Source organism: Microcaecilia unicolor, chromosome 5, assembly GCF_901765095.1.
Source record: "Microcaecilia unicolor chromosome 5, aMicUni1.1, whole genome shotgun sequence".
Taxonomy (NCBI): Eukaryota; Metazoa; Chordata; class Amphibia; order Gymnophiona; family Siphonopidae; genus Microcaecilia; species Microcaecilia unicolor.
This window is the reverse complement of record NC_044035.1, coordinates 250,518,564-250,542,011: the sequence shown is the minus strand read 5'-3', so window position 1 is coordinate 250,542,011 and position 23,448 is coordinate 250,518,564. Positions and strand designations below refer to the sequence as shown.

The window sequence follows — 23,448 nt, the reverse complement described above, 5'->3', positions numbered from 1 at the left end:
GCTGGACTAGGAAGGTAAAGTGAGGCCAAATAATTGTGAATGGTGACAACTCAGCTGGAAGCTTAAAGAAACAGAAGGAAATGCCAAAACAAAAAGGCAAAAATTATATTTTCATATTTATTATGAAACTAGATTTTAAATATACTGTTTTGTCAAAGAGAACATATGGAAGCAATCTTTTGAAATATAGCAACTTAAAGGTTAATTTTATATGTCTGTCTCATACACATTCTAGAAGATACATACCGATTCCCAAAGAAGTTGGTCTTTCTTTCAGATGACACAGAAGCTGGTTTAGTCATAGAAAGATTCCTACAGCTCTGAGTACGTTTGCTGTAAGTTAGGAAAAAACAATTAAGCCACATAAAATATTATTTGCATAACATACCTATCTCAAATGCCCACCAGGTTAGGACCAGATGTACTAAATGCTATATTATTCGGGCTTTGCCCTTCTCTCCTGGTACTTTTGTATATAGTTCATTGGAAGTTGTGATCTCATGATCTATGCGCTGCAGTGGATTTAAGGTGGTGTGTGGCAAGGTGGAGCTAATTTTGCTTTGACAGTAGCATATTACAGATTTCTAGGCTGCACATGCAGTGATGTCACTGAAAAAGTTCTGTATCTCACTCAACCTTCATCTGCTAGTAGGGGACTCAACTCATTGTTCAGCACTAGTCTAGCAAGACTCCAAAAAATGAAATTAACAGGTATGAATAAAATTTCACCTTAAGCTTTATACCTTCCATTTTGAAAGTAGATTTATAATGGAGCCATACTTTAAGTGGTAAAATACACACCCACGTGGTATATTTTAGTTATTTACACTTGGATGTGGCCACATATACATATGACCTCTTATAAAATACCAACTGCTGTGTACTCTGCCAGTGGGCATGCACAGGAGTGGAGTTTAGGTTCAACGTAAATGCTGATTACATTCTACCATAATTTACATGTGTATTTGAAATATATTGGCATAGACATTTACACCAACTGTATTTACACTTTATGCTAGTTCTATATAATTCTCACCTCCAACGTTCTGAGGCTGCCTGGGACCGTGGAATCCGCCGGAGGCGGTCTGCTTCATGCAGTAGATAATAGTGACGTCAGGGAGAGGGGAGCAGCCGCGATGCAGGGAGCAGCGAATTGGCTGCGGTGAGTGTCCAATGGGAGGGGGAGGAGTAGGGAAACATGTGGAGCGTGTTTCCCTACTCCTCCCCCTGCCTAGGAATCCAATGTGGAGGAAGTGGGTGGGGGCTCAAGGCAGGGATCGGGGTCCAGTCAGTGGCAACTTGGAAGACGGAGAAGGGAAAGAGCAGCGGCTCCAACTCCAGCGCAGCCATCATCCTCGTTCACAGCAAATCGGCTGCGGCGACTGTCAAATGGGAGAAGGAGGAGTACGCCCCCTGCCTAGGAATCCAATGTGGAGGAAGCGGGTGAGGGCTCAGGGCGGGGTCCACTCAGTGGCGACTCGGAAGATGGAGAAGGGAAAGAGCAGCGGGTCAGACTCCAGCACAGCCATCATCCCCGTTCACAGCGAATTGGCTGCGGCGAGTGTCCAATGGGAGGGAGAGGAGTAGGGAAACACGCTCCGTGTGTTTTCCTACTCCTCCCCCTGCCTAGGAATCCAATGCCAGTGACATCACCAATATAAGCTTAAGTGCTCTCTGGAACAATCCAGTATGCATCTGCCCAAACAGCAGAAGGTCCCTCTGTAACGCAACCATGCCCCATCAACCACTGCAGCTGCAATAAGTAGCAAGCAAAACACCACAAAGTGGAACTCGCAACCCTGCATATACCATGCATATAAAGAGCTTTATATAACTATCGTGAAGTTCTGTATCAAGAACATAGAAGAAATGACACTGATGATGAAGTAGTAACCTGTGTCCTACAATACGGCCCAGGGAGTAAACAAACAACAAAGATTTTGAAGAAACATTGTGGGATACTGAAGAGTCTTCTAGCATTCACAGATTAAAAAAAAATGATTAGATTAGCATATAAAATAAGCAGAAATTAAAAAAAAAAAAAAAAAGAAGTTATTGTCACCTTCATCCTTGCCCGATGAGGTGGCCACAACAGCTTTGTACACTGGACAAAAACCCAGTATGAGTTGCTCAATTTGTGATGTGATTTTGACCGTACACAAATTTGATAATCTGGGTAACAGCAAAGAATATGAGCTACGATATAAAACATCATACTATACAGAGTTTGTTGTCTATTATATACAGTGTCCATGCAAGTTACACTATGTGGGACAGACATCCAGAAAATTGAAAACAAGACTCATTGAACATTGGAGTAAGCTACAATGACAAGTTAAAGATGAGCCACTGGTTGAACATTGTATGACATATAGCCATTTATTTCAAGAACTGAAATGTTTTGCAATTGATCATGTGCATTTTGACAACAGAGGAGGGGACCATCGGCTTCAATTGCTGAGATGTGAGCAAAACACCACAGAGGGAACTGAGTCAAACAAAATAAATATTCTACATGAAATAGATAGCAGTGTAGAATCTTTACAGATAGAAATTCCATGTGTGAAGGGAAAGAGTATACTGGTAGGGCTGTACTACCGTCCGCTGATAGATGAACAACTGTTCACAGAAATTAGGAAAGCTGGCAAAATGGGCAACAGTATAATAATGGGTGATTTCATTTACCTCAACATTGACTGGATAAATGCTACCTCAGGGAGCACTAGGAAGGTAACATTCTTAGATGTTAATAAAGGAATGCTTCTTGGAGCAATGGTCTAAGAACAAACAAGAAAGGGCTGCTATTTAAGATCTAGTCGTTAGCAGAATGAAGGGCATGGTATGAGAGGTAACGGTGTTGGATCCACTGGAAAACAGTGATCGTAGAATGAACAAATTTGAGCTGGTATCTATAGTGAAGTCACAAAAGAAATCTACTGTGGCAGCATTCAATTTTTGAAAGGGTGACTATGACAAAATGAGGAAAATGGTGAAAAAAAAGCTGAAAGGGCTGGTATGAAGAAACAGTGTGTTTTAAGCCTGTAAAATATATTGGATATTTTCGTACATTGATTATGTTCTGAAGTGTATTTCTCCTATTTGGCCAGCAGATGGGGACTGACTTCTCTTTCTTGTAGTTGGCACACAGATAATAGGAAGTGCCTGTAGTGATGTAACCAGTGTTTATTTGAAACTTGACTGTTCTGGGGCTTGGATTGGCCTGGAGTTTGAAATTACCCAGCAGATGCTGGCTCTTGCTTCTGGTCTAGCCCAGGAGAGAAAGAGAAAAAGAGAGAGAGAGAGATCTCTTTGCTCAATCTCTGTGAACAGATATATGTCCCGATATCCCCAAGTACTTTCTAGAAGTATGCAAATGTTTAGTTAGTTTTCTAATTGATCCATTTTTCAGTTACTTATTACTGTTTGCTCTTTGCACATTCTTTTTTGTCCACTGTTCCAAATTCTGAGAATAAACACATTTGTTTGTTCATTCTGCCTGTCTGGACTGATAAAGAATCCTGGTGTGTTGGTCTGCGAGTGCTTTCTGGGAAACCGTGGGCCCACTGGGAGGTGGTCTCCAGTAACCTAGAAATCACTGGGGGTAACTGGAGAGCAGGAGGACTCGCCCAGAGGCATTTGTGACTCAGTTAATGGGAGGTGGGTGCTAGTGTAAGCACAAGTGGACCTGAGCTGTGCTACGGATAGACCCTAAATTCGCTTCTAGATAATGTGGTAAAAATAGTTAGCTTAGCTGGGTTTAAAAAAAGTTTGGCTAATTTCCTAAAATTAAAGTCCATAAGCCATTATTAAGATGAACTTGGGAAAATCCACTGCTTATTTCTAGGATAAACAGCACAAGATCTGTTTTACTCTTCTGGGATCTTGCCAGGTACTTGTGACCTGGATTGACCAATGCTGGAAAAAGTGGGCTTGATGGATCTTCAGTCGGTTCCAGTATGGCAACACTAAAGTTCATATGTTCTTAAGGGCAAAGCTCTGAACTGCAAGCCTCAGCCCAACACCGCAAAATGCTGAAACTCTGATGCAGCAGCCACACGGGCATATGCAAGTATGCCTCCTTGAGATTGAGGGCTGAGAAATTCTCCCGCTTGAACTGAGGATATGACTGCTCTTAGTAATCTCTATGCGAAACGAGGCCACTCGAGGCAATGGTTTAGAACTTAGCGAGCCACGACCAGATGAAAGATGCCTTCCTTCTTTGGGATAATAAAGTAGACAGATCCCCTTGTTTGGCCTGGGGAACTGGAACAATGCCCGGAGCGCCCAACAAGGAATCTACGGTGGCCTGAACCTCAACTGCCTTGGTTCCCTTTCGACAAGGAGACTGCAAGAAGAGAGGAGCGACCAGGTGGGAGAAGTTCAATTTATAACCTTCTGTAAGACTATCCAGAACCCACTGGTCTGAAGAGATTTGGTCCACTCCTCCTGAAATTTCTGAAGATGTCCTCCCACCAGAGGAAGAGAAGAGTGGACTAGTCTCATATCACTGCAATGCTTTGGAGGCATTGGGTTCCCCAGCTGACTGAGGACTTCCTATCCACAGGAAAGGAAGATTGGTCAGAAGTACTTCTTTCATGCATGCCATATTGCTGACGACCAGGCCAATACCATCGGTCTCAAGATTGAGAGCTCCCTGAAGACAGACGACCACAGGCTTTTGGCAACCACTGTGGCTTAGTTTCCCCCAGTTCTTTCAGCAAGTAACTGAGATCTTCTCAAAACAGCCACTTGCCCCAAAAAGACAGTTTAATTAGACATGACTTTGATGCTGCATCTGCTGCCCAGTGCCGCAACCAGTTACCGTTGTGTCGTTACAGCCAAAGACATACTATAGGCCATAACCTGTTACATGTCATAAATAACATCTGCCAACTAGGCCAACCAACCCCACTTCCAGCTGAGCGTTACCATGCCCATCTTGTGTTGCTGACTGCCATGAACAAAGATGTACACCGTTGCTTGAAGGTCCAAAGAGGCCACTTCAAAGGCTTGTTTCAGCAAACATTCTACATTCCTACCCTGTAGGTGTTTTAGGGCAATGCCCCCTCCCACCAGCTAGGTAGTCATAGTCACCGCCCTAATAAGGAGTCCAACCTGGGAGGATGTAATTTACCTTTCTCCTCCAGAATTAATGGGTAAAGGAGAGCACCATGTCCAGTGAGACCCATTCTTCTGTAATCAAGTTCTGAATGTCTGTATGCATCTGAAAGGCCTTAGAAGGACCTTTAAGCCCCCTCATAATCAACGGAGATGGAACTCCTTATTCAGAAGCAGAAGGCTCCTCAATGGAAAGCAATGCCAGTGCCTCAGAAATAAGAATACCGAGCTCATCTTTATGAAAGAACCGCAGTACTTTTGAATCATCTCCCTCAATGATGGCCACTTTGAATACACTGAGGTCACATCAGATACGGAGAGAGAAGTAGTGTGCCTCATCTGCCCACACCTGGAGGTCTAAACAAGATCTCTTTGGAGCCAGAGGGGCAAGAAACAAGCACCTTGCAACAACTCTGTGTTATGATTGGGGTCTGAACCCCTCTCAAACTTAACTCTTTCCTGGGAGTCAGCTTCTTAGCTGGCTTCTGTTTCTTTTCTCTGTCCTTTCTGAGCTGGCTCTGTCTCTCTGTGCTGGCAGCTTCCAGCAGCATGGGGTTAATTAGGGTTACCATTTTGTGTCCTCTGAAAAAGAGGACACACGTCACGCCCCCTACCCCGCCCCGCCCCATGCCCCGCCCCTGTCACGCCCCCTTCAGGCCCAGGTTCCGCCCCTATTCCCCCCCCCCCCGTCACATAGTCCCCTCCCCCCCATCACATACCCCCCCCCTCACTTACTGTCTAGCCCTGGTGGTCTAGTAGCGTCTTCTCTTCGGGGCAGGAAAGAGCCCCCTCTTTCCTGCCCGGAGCGCTGCCTGCCCTTGCCTGCTGCATCCTCCTCGGTATGGCTGGGGATTCAAAATGGCCACCGAGAGTTGAAGCGGCCTCGCGAGAGTTCAACTCTCGGCGGCCATTTTGAATCCCCAGCCAGACCGAGAAGGATGATAGACAGGGGAGGCAGCGCTCCGGGCAGGAAAGAGGGGGCTCTTTCCTGCCCCGAAGACGTCACTAGACCACCAGGGAACATGGTAAGGAAGGGGAGGGGACGGGAGACCACGCGCCGATCGCCCGCCCACACGCCCACCGCACGCACGCGCCTGCCCGCACCCGCGCCCACGTTTGTCCAGAAATCCGGACAAACGTGGGCGGGGGCAAAATCCGCCGGACGCCCCGGACATGCCCTCAAAAAGAGGACATGTCCGGGGAAATCCGGACGTATGGTAACCCTAGGTTAATTGTTTTACTTTACTACAGCTGTGTGTTGCCTGAGTTGCTCTAACTCTCTTTGGGTGTACTGGCTTCAAGGGTTTCACGGTTTTGCATTGGTGTGGGTTGGGCCTCTCTGGGTCAGTGTGCTTTTGCCTAGGTCTAGGGAGTGTGACATCATCAGGGAGGGCCTTGATAAGGAAGTGGTCTTGTTTCCTTCAGGGCCTTTGCAACAGTGGTGTATGCTTTAGGTAGGGTGGTGCAGTGTGCACTTCTGACGTTGTGTCTAGTTTCCCTGCTTGCTTTTGCTAAGGGCCAGGTTAGTGTTAGTGCAGTGTGCACTGGTGACTGTGTGTTTAGCTTTCCTGCTTTTCCCTTATGGTTCCCCTGCTTTTCCCTCTTGGTTTTGGAAGCATTGCTGTGTGTAGGGCTTTGGAAGCACTGTTGCTGATAGAAGTACTTCAGGGTTTGGTGTTGTTAGGAACACTGCAGAGTTTGCTGTTAGTACTTCTGGTGTTTGTGCTATTGGGAGCATTGCAGTCTTTGCTGTTGGTGTTTGGTGATTTAGAATCACTTCTGGCTTATGTGTTAGCTTCCCTTCTTTTTCCTTGTGGCTCCCCTGTCTTCCCTTTTAGTGCTAGGAGCTCTTCTGGTTGCTTGCCAGAGTAGTGCTTAGGCAGCACCTTGTTAGTTGTTTCTAGCTTGCTAGAACAGTGCTTAGGTAGCTGGTTAGTTCTGTGTTTAGCTTATTAGAGTAAAGCTCTGCTTGTAGCTTGGTGCTTAGTAGCACCTGTGTTAGCTTTGTGTTTAGTTCCCTGCTCTGTTAGTTTAGGGCTTAGGAAGTCCCTTTCTTGAGCAGGGCTTAGGAGCTCCTGTTTAGTATAGGGCTTAGGAAGTCCTTTTGTCAGTTTACTGTTAGGAACACTCCTGCTGGTTTAGGGCTTGGGAGCACGTAGATCAGTTTAGGTTTAGGTGCACTTCTGTTTCCAGTCCTGGTCCCTATGTCATCCGGTCGTCCAGTAAGTCCTGTCGGCTACTCGAACCCAGGAGCTCAACTCTTGGGGGGCTTAGTAGCTAAGTGCAGGTGAAGCTGTGTGGACCAGTCCAGTGTGCTCCAGTCCCGTGTTCCAGTCCTGTGTCCTCCAGTCCGGGGGACCAGTCCAGTGTGCTCCAGTCCAGTGTGTTCCGGTCCGGTGTGTGTTCCAGTCCGGGGGATTGCAGTCCAGTGTTCCAGTTCTGTGTCCTCCAGTCCGGGGGATTCCAGTCCATGTGTTCCGGCTCGCTGGGCGGTGCCTGCAGTCCCTGCCGGTGCCGGTGTGCTTGCCCAGCGTTGGTTGGTGGGTTTTGCCTGCTGCTGTCGCTCCTCGTCAGCAGCCCAAGGGCTCACGTTTGCTCCAGAGCCCGGCCCCGCAGGCTCTGAACCTGAGAACCTGACACTCTGTCCCTGTTTCAGTAAAGAGGCCTGGTATAAGAGCAATATAAACTCCAGTGAAAACAAAGATCCCGTTGAAGCTGAATGCTCTGTCAGGCCTTGAGGCTGTAAAATAGCGGCTGTGTTCCATGCCTCTGGCTTCTCCTCACTGCCAGTTTGCCCCTGATAAAATGACACCTGTTCCAGCACTCCCACATCAAACTGCCCCAACCCAGCCAGCTGGAAAAATGCTTAACTGCCTCTGCAGGAGTTGCCATTCAACTTGACTGTCACCAGAGCAGCACAATGTGTCTCGTGTGAGTCAAGATCCTTCCCTTGCATCAAGTAGAACCTGCAGCTTTCCAAGTGGTTCAGAGTCAAATTTTAGTCAGACTTACCACTGTCAGCTGCTCCCCCCCCCCCCTCCCCGCGTTCACAGTTTTCAGAAGTCTTACCACAGATAAGAAAGGCACAGGACTGATACCGTGTCCCATGCGCTTTCCTTCTCTCTGTTTTTATTATTTTAGGTTGTTGTGATGGAAAAGGAGAGCTCTACAGAAAACAAGGGAGAAGTGAAGGGAAAGAAGTAAATTTGCAGGGCACCACAGACAGGGATCTGAACACCTCCAGATATGACTCTGCAGACTCCAGCCACCCACAAAGCTCAACTGGGGACCAGTTGACCAAGTGGATCAGGAGCAAATCACTCAGAACCAGAGGCTGAAAAGTGTGTCCATCCACCTGCTGGAGATAGAAAATACTGAGGAGCTAGACTGGATGCCAAGAGATTTGTCTCAGCTCAGTTTTAAGTCCTACTACTACTACTACTACTACTATTTAGCATTTCTATAGCGCTACAAGGCATACGCAGCGCTGCACAAACATAGAAGAAAGACAGTCCCTGCTCAAAGAGCTTACAATCTAATAGACAAAAAATAAATAAAGTAATCAAATCAATTAATGTGAACGGGAAGGAAGAGAGGAGGTTAGGTGGAGGCGAGTGGTTACAAGTGGTTACGAGTCAAAAGCAATGTTAAGAGGTGGCTTCAGTCTAGATTAAAGGTGGCCAAGGATGGGCAAGACGTAGGGGCTCAGGAGTTTATTCCAGGCGTAGGGTGCAGCGAGACAGAAGGCGCGAAGTCTGGAGTTGGCAGTAGTGGAGAAGGGAACAGATAAGAAGGATTTATCCATGGAGCGGAGTGCACGGGAAGGGGTGTAGGGAAGGACGAGTGTGGAGAGATACTGGGGAGCAGCAGAGTGAATACATTTATAGTTAGTAGAAGAAGTTTGAACAGGATGCGAAAACGGATAGGGAGCCAGTGAAGCGCTTGAGGAGAGGGGTAGTATGAGTAAAGCGACCCTGGCGGAAGATGAGACGGGCAGCAGAGTTTGAACCGACTGGAGAGGGAGAGGTGACTAAGTGGGAGGCCAGCAGAAGCAGATTGCAGTAGTCTAAACGAGAGGTGACAAGGGTGTGGATGAGGGTTTTGGTAGAGTGCTCGGAAAGAAAGGGGCGGATTTTACGGATGTTGTAAAGAAAGAAACGACAGGTCTTGGCGGTCTGTTGATATGAGCAGAGAAGGAGAGAGAAGAGTCAAAGATGACCCCAAGGTTTCGAGCTGAGGAGACAGGGAGAATGAGAGAGCCATCAACAGAAATAGAAAACGGGGGAGCGGGGAGGTGGGTTTGGGGGGGAAAATGAGAAGCTCGGTTTTGGTCATATTTAATTTCAGGTGGCGTTGAGACATCCAGGCAGCAATGTCAGACAAGCACGCTGAAACTTTGGTTTGGATGCAAGGTGAGATATCAGGGGTAGAAAGGTAGATTTGGGAGTCATCAGCATAGAGATGGTAGGAAAAGCCATGGGATGAGATTAATGAACCAAGGGAAGAAGTGTAGATAGAAAAGAGGAGGGGACCAAGAGCAGAACCCTGAGGTACGCCGACAGGCAGAGGGATAGAAGTAGAAGAGGATCCACCAGAGTGAACACTAAAGGTGCTGGTTGATGGAACACAACTAGCCTACAGGTTCTAGAATAGTGGGAAGCTACTTAATGTAAGTTTAGAATTGGTGTCGACCATATCAGTTAGCTATTTTTCTTCTTTCCAACTCGATAAAAGTTGGAAAGAATTATAGAAAAGCTTGAGAACCTGTGTGTGTCTGTTTGGAGCCAAAATAACTCTCCAAAAGTGTAACAGAATTAAATGAAACTTAGCATGAAGGAAAAGCTAGTAAGAAGTCACAATGAATTCAAAAATTAACCAAACTGGACTAGGAGTTCCAAAGATATGAGCTCCCCCGACCCCCAACAAAATGGCCAATCCATTTCTATAGGAGGAATTCCAGATTTGTAGCATAGAAACTTAAGAGTGAAATGTAGCCGTTAGAGAAAAGGGGGAGCCAGTTGAAAGGAGAAATTAGATCTTACCTGCTAATTTGCTTTCCTTTAGTCCCTCCGGACCGGACCAGGATTGGACTGATGGGTTGTGCTCGCCTACCAGCAGGTGGAGACTGAGAAAAAACTCTGACTCTAGAGAGCCAATAGGAGCCCTGGCCATGTGACCTTAGCCTCAGTATTTGAATAGCAAGCAGGAAAGAAAGAAAGACCTTCTGTGCCGTATGGAATCCTAGCAGCCACAAAGCCCTCGGCAATGCCAAGTATCAGAGCTCACCAGCAACTCTCACCAGAGAAGTGGTATGGCCCGATATGTATTACAGCTCACCAGCAACTCTCACTAGAGAAGTGGTATGGCTCACTCTACTATAGCTCACCAGCAACTCTCACCAGAGAAGCGATATGGCTCACATGTAATATAGCTCACCAGCAACTCTCCCCAGAGAAGTGGTATGGCTCACATTAATATAGCTCACCCGCAACTCTCACCAGAGAAGTGGTATGGCCCACTTAAGATTTTATATATATTCCATCAACTGAGCTTACCAGCAACTCTCACCAGAAAGTGGTAAATCATATTTAAGGTTTTTATAGATATTCCAGCAACTGAGCTCAGCCACAACTCTCACCAGAGAAGTGGTATGGCGTATTTAAGGTTTTATAGATAGATTCCAGCAATTGAGCTCACCAGCAACCACCAGAGAAGTGGTATAGACCACGTAAAGTTCCTGTATATATATAGTATTGTTCCACGAATTGTAAGGAATGAATACACTTCCTACTGAATACACTTCCTACTTAATAAAAGAAGCTAAAGAGTAGAGAGAACATGGGAGGGGCCTGGTCCGGTCCGGAGGGACTAAAGGAAGCAAATTAGCAGGTAAGATCTAATTTCTCCTTCCTTAGCGTCCCTCCGGACCGGACCAGGATTGGACTGATGGGAAGTACCAAAGCAGTAATCTGAGGGAGGGACCTTATGAAAACTGCAGAGAAATGTTCATGCTGCATAGGCCACCTGGCGACAACTAACATGTAGTGTGTCCCAATGAGCAAAATAAAATGAAACTAGGACTAAGTTGCCAACTTACCAATGTGCACCGAGAGCACCAAAAATCGCCGTAGTAAGAATAGAGCCCGCTTCTGAAGTTGTGGAATATGTTGTATACGCTGTGGAACTGCCCTCTCAGCGAGAAGAGAAATTAGACATTCTCATTTCCTTGATCCTTCGCGATATAGCGGGTTAGAAACAATGAAAAACTTTTACGCCTACTGGCTAGAAGGACAAAAACCAATAAGAAAAAAACCGATTGGGAAAGGTGAAAACTTTAAACTACAGCAGACCGAAAAGAAGTTACCAACCATAGAAGTATTCCACACATAGATCTACTTGCTGCAATGGCTACTGGGAAACACTGCTTGAAGAGGAAAACTTTATAGAAAAAGTTATGGCTACTAGAAAAACAGAACTTTAAGAGTCTGTTCACCTAGTTCACCTAGCTGGTGGATGAAGCGGGAGGTACAGGTGCAGGACTCCTTTAAGAAACCGCTTTGACAGTGGATGCTGCATAAGCGTGCGGTTTGTCAACAGTATCATGCATCACTGATAGAGCTGCCAAATGAACTCTAATGGATGAGTAAGACAGACAAGATTTCGCAAGATGCAGAAGATATTCCAAACATGCAAAATGGATACTGTTTGTGGAATGAAGTGGCGAGAGGAGTACCACAGAGTGAACCGTCGCCACTTTGATTCATAGGACTTTAATGTAGATTTCTGTCTGGAAGCAATTAAAACTTGAAGTACTTCCTGCGAAAATATCAAAGATGTTGCAGACCCAGTAACCACGCCATAAGTTTGAGTGACTGGGGGTCCGGATGTAGAAGGGTGCCTTGGTTCTGCGTAAATACCTAGTGAGATGATGGAAGAAACGCATAAAGAAGGCTGAAAAACCCCTGGCTGGACGTTGGCATCTGTCCCTGTCTCCGTCAAGACTGTTGCTGAACGGAAGAAGCAAGAAATGTTCATGAGCCTGAAGGCAAAAAGAGATAGCCCTGAAGTGTCGCAGTGAGGAAGTAAGGCTGAAAAAATGAGAGTCCATTCACCTAAATGCAGGGTGACACAACTAAGAAAAAATGAGTACAAACTCAAGAGTATACTCTTAACTCCTCCTTGGCGGATGACATAACCCATTGCCATGGCAAGGACCAACATAGCTCTCTCCGCCTTGTTTGTCAGTAGGGAAAACAAAATTCACCCGAAGGTAAAACGAATTGCTGAGGTCCCCCAGAAAAAAAATATATACAAAAAAGCTTCTGCCAAAAGTGTACTGCACGAAGCATCCCAATGACAGAACTAAGGTTCTTGAGATAACTAGATGACACTTAAATAGCGCGATTGATGACCCTGAGATTCGCAATAGTATGAAGGAAAATTCCTTCTTGGGCATTAGAGAGTAAAATTGCATTCTGCAGAATAGAGCGAGGAAATGGCCGAAGGCCCAAGGTCACCAAGAAAAATATAAACTGGGATGTTTGCAGAGGAGGCAAAAGACTGTGCGCCAACCTGACTAAACAAGAGAAAAATCAGAGATATCTGATGAGAGATCAAATGAGAGATCAAATGAGAGGCCTGGCTACAATCACCACCCAACCTAGAGACTGTAAGAAATGCAACACCCGGTGCGTGACCTGAGAACTCTGCTGATAAGACTTTCTCCAATTAGGCAGTCGTCTAGGTAAGAATGAAATGACCCTAAGAGCGCAATGAACATCCTCTTAGATCTATAAAAGAACGGAAGAGAGAGTACTGCTGAAAATGACCGGTTAATGCATAAGCAAAAAACTAGCCATTCTCTGGATCCTGAGGAGAAGAGGAAGGGTGACCAAGGACACCAGTTAAATAGGGCTACAAACTCCAACCCTATCTCTATGGCGTTCCATAGTTGGGTAAGTTCTGAATATAGAAAGTTCTGAATATAGGAGTCCACCAGCTATGGTAGTACGCTCCGGACAGAAAAAAATTGTCCCAGTATGAACGTCTGATTCACCGGCCTGTAATTTCTTGGATCTCCCTAATCCACATACCACTAATCCACGTACCACGGTCATGCGTCCTCCCTCACTGAGATGTAGATTGTAAGCTCCTTTGAGCAGGGAACGTCCCTTCTTTGTTAATTTGTACAGCGCTGCGTAACCCTAGTAGCGCTCTAGAAATGTTAAGTAGTAGTAGTAGTACAGACTCACACCCCATAGATATGAATGTTGAGCTTGTTTCAGGTTAAAACACCGAACCTAGGCCCAGGGTCCCCGGTGTTCCTAGTGGTGAACAGCCATGGCAAATATTGTATGCGTTAGTTTGCAGAATTACTGCAAAGCCTTGCTTTTGGAGCAGAGATTTCTGTTCGATACTCTCGTGAGAGGTTTTTTTTTTTTTTCTTTAATGCTGTTCTGGCTGTAGAAAGGTGGACATTTGAGCTTCCCCCAGAATGGCAAAAACTTATGTACCTATGCCCATTAGATATGAATGCTGGACTTGATGGACTTTAGGCCTTACCCAGCATAACCATACTTATGTACCTATGGTATAAATACACAGGAAGTGAGTGAATCCCCTTCCAATTGAAAGAACACTCTGGAGTGAAGGCGCATAGAATGAAAATGAAAAAGGACAAACTTGGAAATTACCTGTAACGAAAAAAAAGTGAAGTTGTGCCACAGCCACTTGGTGAAGGCAGTGTAGACAAGACTGTATCTGAATTCAAGAAAGCTTGATATAACATCAGGTCTCTAAGGAAGAGGAAGAGATAGCAGATGGTATGTATAGGCATACTGGACCAAACCAGGATGTTTATAATCTGCCAATGCTGAACTGATAGAGACAAACACGAGTAGATGGTTTGAGGACCGTCCACTATCTTTAAGTGAAAGGATGACTTTATTCTCTAAGTGACCATATGTCCTGTAAAACCAGAAGAAAGCTAAAATGAAATATGAGAGGCTTCAAGGCAGTTGGAAAAGAAGGGAAGACATGAATAAAGCATGCCTGCTAAGGCAGCTGAGTGACTGGGAGCTTGGTAGACAGGACTGTCCCTCAGAGAATATGAAAGAGCTGATATATCCCCATGGCATCTGAACAATATACTGTATGCCTCTAGAGAAGGCTTCTTAAAGTCGGAAAAAGAAACACTGTATAACACTACAGCCATTGAGAGTGTCTGTTAAGTTCTTAAAACACTATATACATCATAGGCATGGAGTAAAATGCTTGAAAGGAACTAAGATATTATGGTCAGAATTGCAAAGTACCAATCAATTGACTCTTAGACAATGTAGTCCTATTCACCAGGGAATGAGAAAGACAGAAATTTACTCTATGCCTATAGAGAAGTTTCTAAAGTTCTTAAAACACTGTAAATACTACAGCTATTGAGGAAAATGCTTGAAATGAATTATGATATTATGATAAGATGTAGATTTTCCACCAGGCAATGAAAAGTGACTGAGCACCAGAAAAAACTAGTGTTAACAGCCCCGTGATACATAGAAATTTAAAAGAAGAAAAGCTTGTTATATATCCATATATGAAAGGAGCCCCCTTTCAATCAAATATTGCCTGCTGATGTGAAGAGCATTTTAGAATACGCCGTTCAGCACATACAAAAGTGTACACATCTTGGAGCCGAACTGCTCTATGAACTGCAGCCTTACCTTCAGCAGAGAGATCCCCGACTGATAAGATGGAGGGAGAAACAAAATGGCCGCCGTTCACGCCACTGGCCCTGTGGTGATCGTCGACAGCGCGCCCAACACCTCCGAACAAGTGAAGCCCAGTGGAACGGCGAAGAAACAACAGCTGGCGAAAAAGGCCCCGAAAAAACCGGAGGCAGCACTGGACCCGAAGAAACCTTGAAGGGAGAGCAAAATTTACACGTTCCGGCTGCGTGAACTGCGCCTGACCGACAGCAGCTGTTTGAACTTTTAAGCCATATCAGAAAAAACAGGTGGCCGCGCTTATGCAGTTCGCACCTTTCTTTTTTTTTTTTTTTTTTTTTTCTTCATTTCTTTAAACTGCCGCTGCCAAAACGCAAGAAAATGGAGGAAATTAAATCTGACGAGAAAAATCGCTGTTTAAAGTCACAGACACTGAATTATTTTCTTCTGTTTTTTTTTTTTTTTTTTTAATAACCCCTCAATCATAATAAAACACTGGAGCTGCCTGCTCGTTAGAAGTCTGGGGAAAGAAAGGCTGCTTCTTTGAATTTCCTTTTATTTGATTTAATTCTTTTAAAGCAGCTACCTGTTAAAAGTGGCTGCCTCTCCCAAAGACGGTACACCTTTCCAGAGAAGGGACGGCCCTTCCCTGCTAAGCCAGGGAGATGGGGAGGAAGGGGGGTGGACTCGAGACACCCGAGTTTAACACCCCCGAGGCTGTCAAAGAAGAAGAGAAAGGAAACCCTGTCAAGCCTCTAAATAAGATTCCAGGCACAGAAGAATTATCACAAATATCTGTAATATCTAAAGAGAAAAGGAGAGAGACTAATGGGCTCACTTCCTACCTGCTGGGAGACTGAGAAAATACTGGGGCTAAGGTCACATGGCCAGGGCTCCTATTGGCTCTCTAGAGTCAGAGTTTTTTCTCAGTCTCCACCTGCTGGTAGGCGAGCACAACCCATCAGTCCAATCCTGGTCCAGTCCGGAGGGACGCTAAGGAAAGGTGGAATTCCCTACTTTTCCAAACCCCCTACACTAGCCCCCTAACCCCTCCAACTGCCCCACCTCCTCACAATTGCCCCATCCACCAAAGCACCTCCACATGCCAAAAACTACTGCCCTGTACCTGCCACACCACCCTGCTAACTACCCCATCTCCAACTACCACCTCCCTTCACAGTGCCCTGCAACTGCCCCACATCCCAAAAATATGTTCCATGTAAATTGCCCCACCACCTAAAACTACCTCCTGCAAACCGTACCACTCTTAAAAACTACCCCAACCCCCTAAAAAATGACCCTTACAACTACCCCACCCCTACAAATTAATGCCCTATAAACTATCCCACCCCCAAAGACCTAAAACCGATAACTCACAAACTTCCCAGTGCCAAAAACTACCCCAATTAATATCACCCCAAAACACTTGTTCCCCACAGCTACCCCTATGCATGGTCCAAGCTATCCTCTCCCCCAGTCCCATTTACCTGGCCCACAGAAATTACACACACATAGAAAACACATAACAGAAATATACACAAATGCAGACCTCACAGATGCATACACAGGGATATGTTTCCCTACCCTTTTTTTTTAAATTAATTTTTCTGCATCTGGTAAGAGGCAGAAGATAAATAAATCCCTATAAAAATGCTTCAATATATTTATATAGGAGAAGCAACTTACACAGCTGCAGTATACAGTATACTAATACATTTTAACATTGTGATTAATAAATTGCATCTTCTCACCTTTCTCCTGATCATACATAAACATGTACCCCTCCCCCACACACACATATATGCATATATTTGCATGCAACGGGAGTGGAAAGAATTCTATTAGCCATGCTCCACATGTTTCTCCTCTTGTTTACATTTGTTCTGATTATACACAATTTTATGCATAGACTGTGGTATTGCAGGTTGGTCATAAAAGTTATATACAAGTCACTGACAATCTGGCCGCTCTTTAAACCTATACAAGTGGTTGTCATTCATACGAATATTCAGCGGCACCATTGAAACAGCAGCAATGCTTATACAAGCATAAAAGTTTATTTATTATTTTTATATACTGTCTCAAGTTCCAAGGAGAAAGACATTTTACAATATAAAATTACCATACAGATGAGGATAAGTTCATCTCCGATACTGGCATTTAACTTTATGTGGTGCCCAGTTGCTTCCAATATTGTGCCCATTTGGAATAAATTGTTTAACCCTGCTTAATCAATTTGTATCTTTAAAGGTGCTATCACTCCAGAAGCAGAACAAACCTACATGTCAACAAATGAGAATTTGCCAGAACATACTTCTGAGGTGTGGTAAGCGAAGTCCGGACATCTGGCACTCGGAGAGCTTGGAACGACTGCCTGCTATTTGAACTTCGTCTCATTTCTCAAGTTGCAAGTCAAATTCCAGCATGAAAGGAAATAAAACACTATTAAAAAGATGACAAAAAACTTTATCATCATAAAATAGCAACAAAAAGTCTTCTTTCAAAAATGTATGAACTACTACTGTTTTTTATACCATAATTTGACAGCTGATAGCCAAGAGGAATGCAAAATGAGATGAAAAGGCAGCAAAACTGCAGTCTAATGGGGTAATTTTATAAACCCCTCTCTGCACATAAAGTTGTTGTTTGTTTTTAAGACCCATAAGAGGGCTTTAATGCACACATACACATTTTGTGCAATTCAATAAGTATAAGCACAAAAAGTGTGCTCCTAACTTTACACAATCTGCACGCACATGTTCTTGGGGGGGCATAGTATGTGTGAAACAGGGGCAGAGTTGCAAAGAACTCTAGATTATATGCATAAATTTATACATTCATAGCAGGTGTAAATGTGTGCATTGGTATGTGTGTGCTAGTGGGGATAGAACCAGAAGTCTCATTTATAAAAAGGGAAAGGGAATGGGACTACACCAACCACTAGACAAAGAAGCCTATGTTGCCTTTATCAAATAAGCTCAAAATGGGAAAATTAGGTTCTTACCTTGGTAATTTTCTTTCCTTTAGTCATAGCAGATGAAGCCATTACGTATGGGTTGTGTTCATCAACCAGCAGGGGGAGATAGAGAGCACTCAACTTTTCACAGTGCCTCATGGCCAGCCAGCTCCACTGCCTCTTCAGTATTTGAAGCTTCCAAAGCAGTGTGGCAAACCGCAATGGGAATAACATGAACTTTCCTCACATCGAACGATGGCCCTTAACAAGGGCATGAACTCAAAAGGAGGGAATGAACACATCCTCCTAGAGGGAATAAACTCGTCCTCCTATTGTATAACTGGAGGGATACACGCAACCTCCTGGAGGGAATAAACTCATCCTCCAAAACATAAACTGGAGGGAATGGACTCATCCTCCTATAAGTGAACATGAATCCTGAAGACTGTTTTCCAACTTTCTCCCAAGGAAGGAACTTCAAGAAACAAGAACAGAACCTGAAACAGATTCACAGCATACAGACAATCATACAGGGAGGGCTCATGGCTTCATCTGCTATGACTAAAGGAAAGAAAATTACCAAGGTAAGAACCTAATTTTCCTTTCCTTGTCATCAAGCAGATGAAGCCATTACGTATGGGATGTAACAAAGCAATCCCTATATAGGGTGGGAACAGGTCACACCACGCGCTAGCACTCGTGCTCCAAAACGCACATCCCTCCTAGCAGCCACATCCAGCCTGTAATGTCGGGCAAAAGAGAGCTTAGAAGCCCATGTTGCTGCACTGCATATCTCTTGACGAGAGAGTTCTCCAGTTTCAGCCCAAGAGGAAGAAATCGCTCTGGTAGAATGCGCCTTAAAGGCTACAGGCGGAGACTGGCCGGCAAGCAGATAAGCTGAAAAGATAGTTTCTTTGAGCCAGCGGGCAATAGTGGCGTTAGACGCTGGAGACCCTCTGCGAGGACCTGATAGCAAAACAAACAGATGATCATAGATCCTGAAAGAGATAGTAACTCGCAGATACTGCAGCAGAGTCCTGCACACATCCAACAGGTGCAACTGCCCAAAAGATTCTGGAAACTCCTCCTTATCAAAGGAGAGCAAGAAAATAGGCTGATTTAGGTGAAACGCTGAAACCACCTTAGGCATGAAGGAAGGCACGGTCCGAACCGTGACCCCGGACTCTGAGAATTGCAGAAATGGGTCTCTACAGGACAGCGCCTGGAGCTCTGACACCCGTCTCGCCGAAGTAATGGCCACAAGAAAAACGGCCTTTAGTGTCAAATCTTTCTCCGATGCTCGCCGAAGCGGCTCAAAAGGAGAAGCCTGCAGGGCCTTCAAAACTAGCCCCAGGTTCCAAGCTGGACAGGGTGCTCGCACGGAAGGCTGGAACCGAAGCACCCCACTAAGAAACCGTGCCACATCTGGATAAGCAGCCAAAGACACGCCTTCAACCTTACCACGAAGGGAGGCCAACGCTGCCACTTGCACCTGCAGGGAATTATAGGCCAAGCCTATTTGTACACCATCCTGCAAAAAGTCCAGAATCGGCGAGACAGGAGCCCGCATGGGTGTGATCGCTTTTGAAGCACACCAAGACTCAAACTGGCACCAAATCCTGGCATAAGCCACGGAAGTGGAACACTTGTGGGCCTGCAGGAGAGTGGAAATGACTGTGTTTGAATAGCCTTTGTCCCTCAATTGCGCCCTCTCAATCGCCATGCCATTAGACCAAAGCGGCAGGCGTCCTCCATGGCTACCAGGCCCTGTGACAACAGGTTCGGTACCAGAGGTAAAGGAAGGGGAGCCTCCACTAGCATCTGTCGGAGGTCCGCATACCAAGGCCTCCTGGGCCAATCCGGGGTGATGAGGACCACTTCTCCTGGGTGCAGCCGAATCCGCAGGAGCACGCGCCCTATCAAGGGCCACGGAGGGAACACATATAGTAGGCCCGGAGGCCAGGGCTGAGTCAAGGCATCCAACCCTGCCGAGCGAGGATCTCTCCGTCTGCTGAAGAAGCACGGGACTTTGGCATTTGAACTTGGCGCCATAAGATCCATCACGGGCTTGCCCCATTTGGCACATATCTGCAGGAATACTTCATCTGCTAGTTCCCATTCTGCTGGATCAATCTGATGCCTGCTTAGATAATCGGCTTGCATGTTGCTCTGACCTGCAACGTGAGCTGCCAACAGAAACTGAAGATGCAGCTCGGCCCAGTGGCAAATCTGTTCGGCCTGCGCGGCTAGAGCTCTGCACTGAGTGCTGCCTTGTCGATTTATGTAGGCCACTGCTGTCGTGTTGTCCGACATCACTCTGACAGCCAATCCTTCCAGGGTCACTTGAAAGGCCAGAAGCGCCTGAAACACCGCTTTCAACTCCAGGCGGTTGATGGACCACTCCGACTCCTCGGGTGTCCATAGACCCTGGGCATGCTTCCCCTTGCAATGTGCGCCCCAGCCCTTCAGGCTGGCATCTGTCACTACTAGACACCAATCGGGGAGCACCAGCAGCATTCCTTGCCGCAGCATGCTGTCTGAGAGCCACCACTCCATGCTGAGTCGGGCCGCAGGGAGCCAAGAAAGTCTGCATTGATAATCCTGAGAAACTGGAGACCATCTTTGAAGTAGGGAATACTGTAGAGGTCTCAGGTGCGCTCTCGCCCAGGGCACCACTTCCAATGTGGCTGTCATCGATCCAAGCAGCTGGACAATGTCCCAAGCTCAAGGGCGGGGCATCCTCAGGAGCAGACGGACCTGATTCTGAAGCTTGCACCGCCTTAGCTCGGGTATACATAGCCCGAGTCTGTGTCGAACCTGGCCCCCAAATATTCTAGAGATTGCGAGGGGGTCAGGTGACTTTTGGCCATATTGACGACCCAGCCTAGAGATTGAAGTACTGAGACCACTCTGGCTGTAGCTTGATAGCTCTCTGTTACAGAGTCTGCTCTGATGAGCCAGTCGTCTAGGTACGGGTGAACCCTGATACCTTCTCGCCTGAGAAAAGCAGCTACTACCACCATTATCTTCGAAAAGGTTCGGGGAGCTGTGGCGAGGCCAAAAGTCAAGGCCCAGAACTAGAAATGTTTTCCCAACACCGCAAACCTCAGATACTTCTGGTGCGGGGGCCAAATTGGTATGTGCAAGTAAGCTTCTTTCAGGTCTAGAGACGTGAGAAACTTTCCTGGCTGTACCGCTGCAATGACGGAGCGCTGGGTTTCCATGTGGAAATGCCGCACTCTCAGGGACTTGTTTAATTCTTTTAAGTCCAGAATAGGGCGAAAAGACCCACCTTTTCGCGGCACCACTAAGTAGATGGAGTATCGGCCGTAGCCATGTTCAGCAGGAGGTACCGGGGACACGGCCCCTAACTGAATCAGACCTTGCAAAGTCTCCTCTACCACTGCCCGTTTGGCGGCAGAACCGCATCGGGACTCCACAAACACGTCTCTTACTGGGGCGTTGAATTCTATTCTGTAGCCATCTCTAATCAGGTGCAGAACCCACTGATCTGAGGAAATATTGGCCCACTCCTCGGCAAAGAGGGAAAGACGTCCTCCGATGACAGGAAGTGAGGAGGGGGCCGGCGCACCATCATTGAGAGGGTCGTCCCTGAACTCCAGGCCTAGAGCCGGTGGCTGCGGAACGCTTGTCCGAGCGAAAGGAGTTCCTCTGCTGAAAAAACGGGCACGAGAAGTGAACCCAGCAGAACGCCCCAGGCGGTACCTTCTAGCTTCATGGAAGCGAGGTCTATAAAAGGAGTGGACCGCCTGGCCCTTGGAGGAAGGCCTCGGCCTATCTTCGGCCAAGCGCTGGGGTTTAGGATCTCCCAGGCCTTTAACAATTTTTTTTCAACTCCTCACCAAATAGGAGAAGGCCTTGAAAGGGCAACTTCACCAACCTTTGCTTAGAGGCCATGTCCGCTGCCCAATGTCGTAGCCAAATAAGACGGCAAGCCGCCACTGCTACTGCCTTTTGTTTAGCCGAAGCTCTGACAATATCATAAAAGGCATCAGCCAAAAAGGACAAGGCCGACTCCAGCCGCGGAGCCACATTAGAGATGGGCTCCGCTCCATCTCCGGGCTGTTCCACTGCCTGTTGCAACCACGCCAGGCAGGCTCCAGCAGCATAACAACTGCATGCAGACGCCCGAACAGTAAGACCTGCAATTTCAAAGGACCGTTTAAGTGCTGCTTCCAGCCTACGGTCTTGTATATCCTTTAGGGCAACTCCTCCTTCCACAGGGAGGGTAGTTCTCTTTGTCACCGCAGTGACTAGGGCATCTACTTGCATTGCAAAGCGAGCCAAATGCTCCTCACACAGAGGGTATAATTGCCCCATAGCCCTGGAAACTTTCAAAGGTCCCTCGGGGTCAGCCCACTGAGCGGAAATAAGCTCTTGGATGGAGTCATGCAAAGGAAAGGCTCGAGCAGGCTTTTTGGTACTAGCCATCCTAGGATTCACAGAGGAGGCCGTACCACTGTCAGGCTCTTCAATAGAAAGGACCTGTAGGGCATCTGAAATAAGCGCTGGCAGCTCATCACGGTGGAAAATCCTCACCGCGGAGGGATCATCCAGATCCTGTGGTAATTCTGCACCTGACTCTGGCTCCTCAGACCACGAAGGCCTGCCAGAACTCTCCGAATCCTCACAGCCCGACAACGGGGGGGGGGGGGGGGGGGGGGGGGGTGGAAGGAGGTGCACCACAATCTGAAGGGGAATTAGCCCTTCTACGCTTTTCTTTATGCCAATTATCAGGGAAAATAGCCTCAGCGGGCAGTCCCAGGCCAGAATTCACCGGGGGGGGGGGGGGGGGGGGAATAGAAGGGGCCTCAGACGACCCTTGAGGGAGAGCACTTTTCAGCATGTATGGTTTATGCAAAAATAACACAAAATCAGGGGAGAAAAACTCGCCCTGGGCACCCAGATCCCGTCCGGGGCTAGCCGCTCCCTGAATAGCCTCAATTCAAGGTCATCCCCTGGACTCAGGGCTCTCCGTCTCTATGGAGGCCGCACCATGCGGAGAATTCAAAATGGCGTCCGCTGCCAGCTCTGAGCGGGAAGAATCATCGCTCGCCATGCTTGGGCCGGCTCTTACACCTGTACAGCACGATTTACAGAGCCCCGCTGCTGATTTGCACTTGCCACACCAGGAACAGCGCTTTACATTCTCTGCAGCCATCGCTGAAAACGGCGGAAAAATTCAAAATGGCGGTTTCGCGCCAACAACGCCCCGATCGCGGGCCCACCCCGGAGGAGTTAGAAAACACTCTTACCTCACCGGACCGAGTATCACAGCTCCGGTCCCATAGAAGAATCAAAGGAAAACCTCTGTTCCATTTTTTTTTTTTTTTTTTTAACGCTGTGAGGAAAGCAGAGGTAATAAGAACTCCGGAGGCTCAGATGAGTGGGAAAGGCAGGGAAAGGCGAACCAATGTGCCTGCATCCACTGAGTGGAAAGGACAGGGAAAAACAAGCTAATATGTCCACATCCACGAGGGCATGGGTAAGGCAGGGAAAGGGCTGACCTATGTGCCTTCAAAGTGAAGCTGCTATAGCCTCTAACACCCCGGCTAACAACTGGCAAGCCAGGAGCCACCCCCAGGCAGATTTTTGATGGAGCTCGAAGAAGCTGCAGCCACCCTGCTTGGGGAG

The 23,448-nt window shown here is 46.7% G+C and overlaps 1 protein-coding gene across 1 annotated transcript in view; it reads right to left on the bottom strand.

Moving 5' to 3' along the window:
- Positions 1-23,448, bottom strand: part of NDC80 (NDC80 kinetochore complex component) — a 296,861-nt gene that overhangs the window by 252,356 nt on the left and 21,057 nt on the right. The window contains 2 exon segments of the mRNA XM_030203978.1: positions 247-333; positions 17,152-17,279. Of these exon segments, the coding sequence (XP_030059838.1) occupies positions 247-333; positions 17,152-17,234 (170 nt within the window). The 5' untranslated portion in view covers positions 17,235-17,279.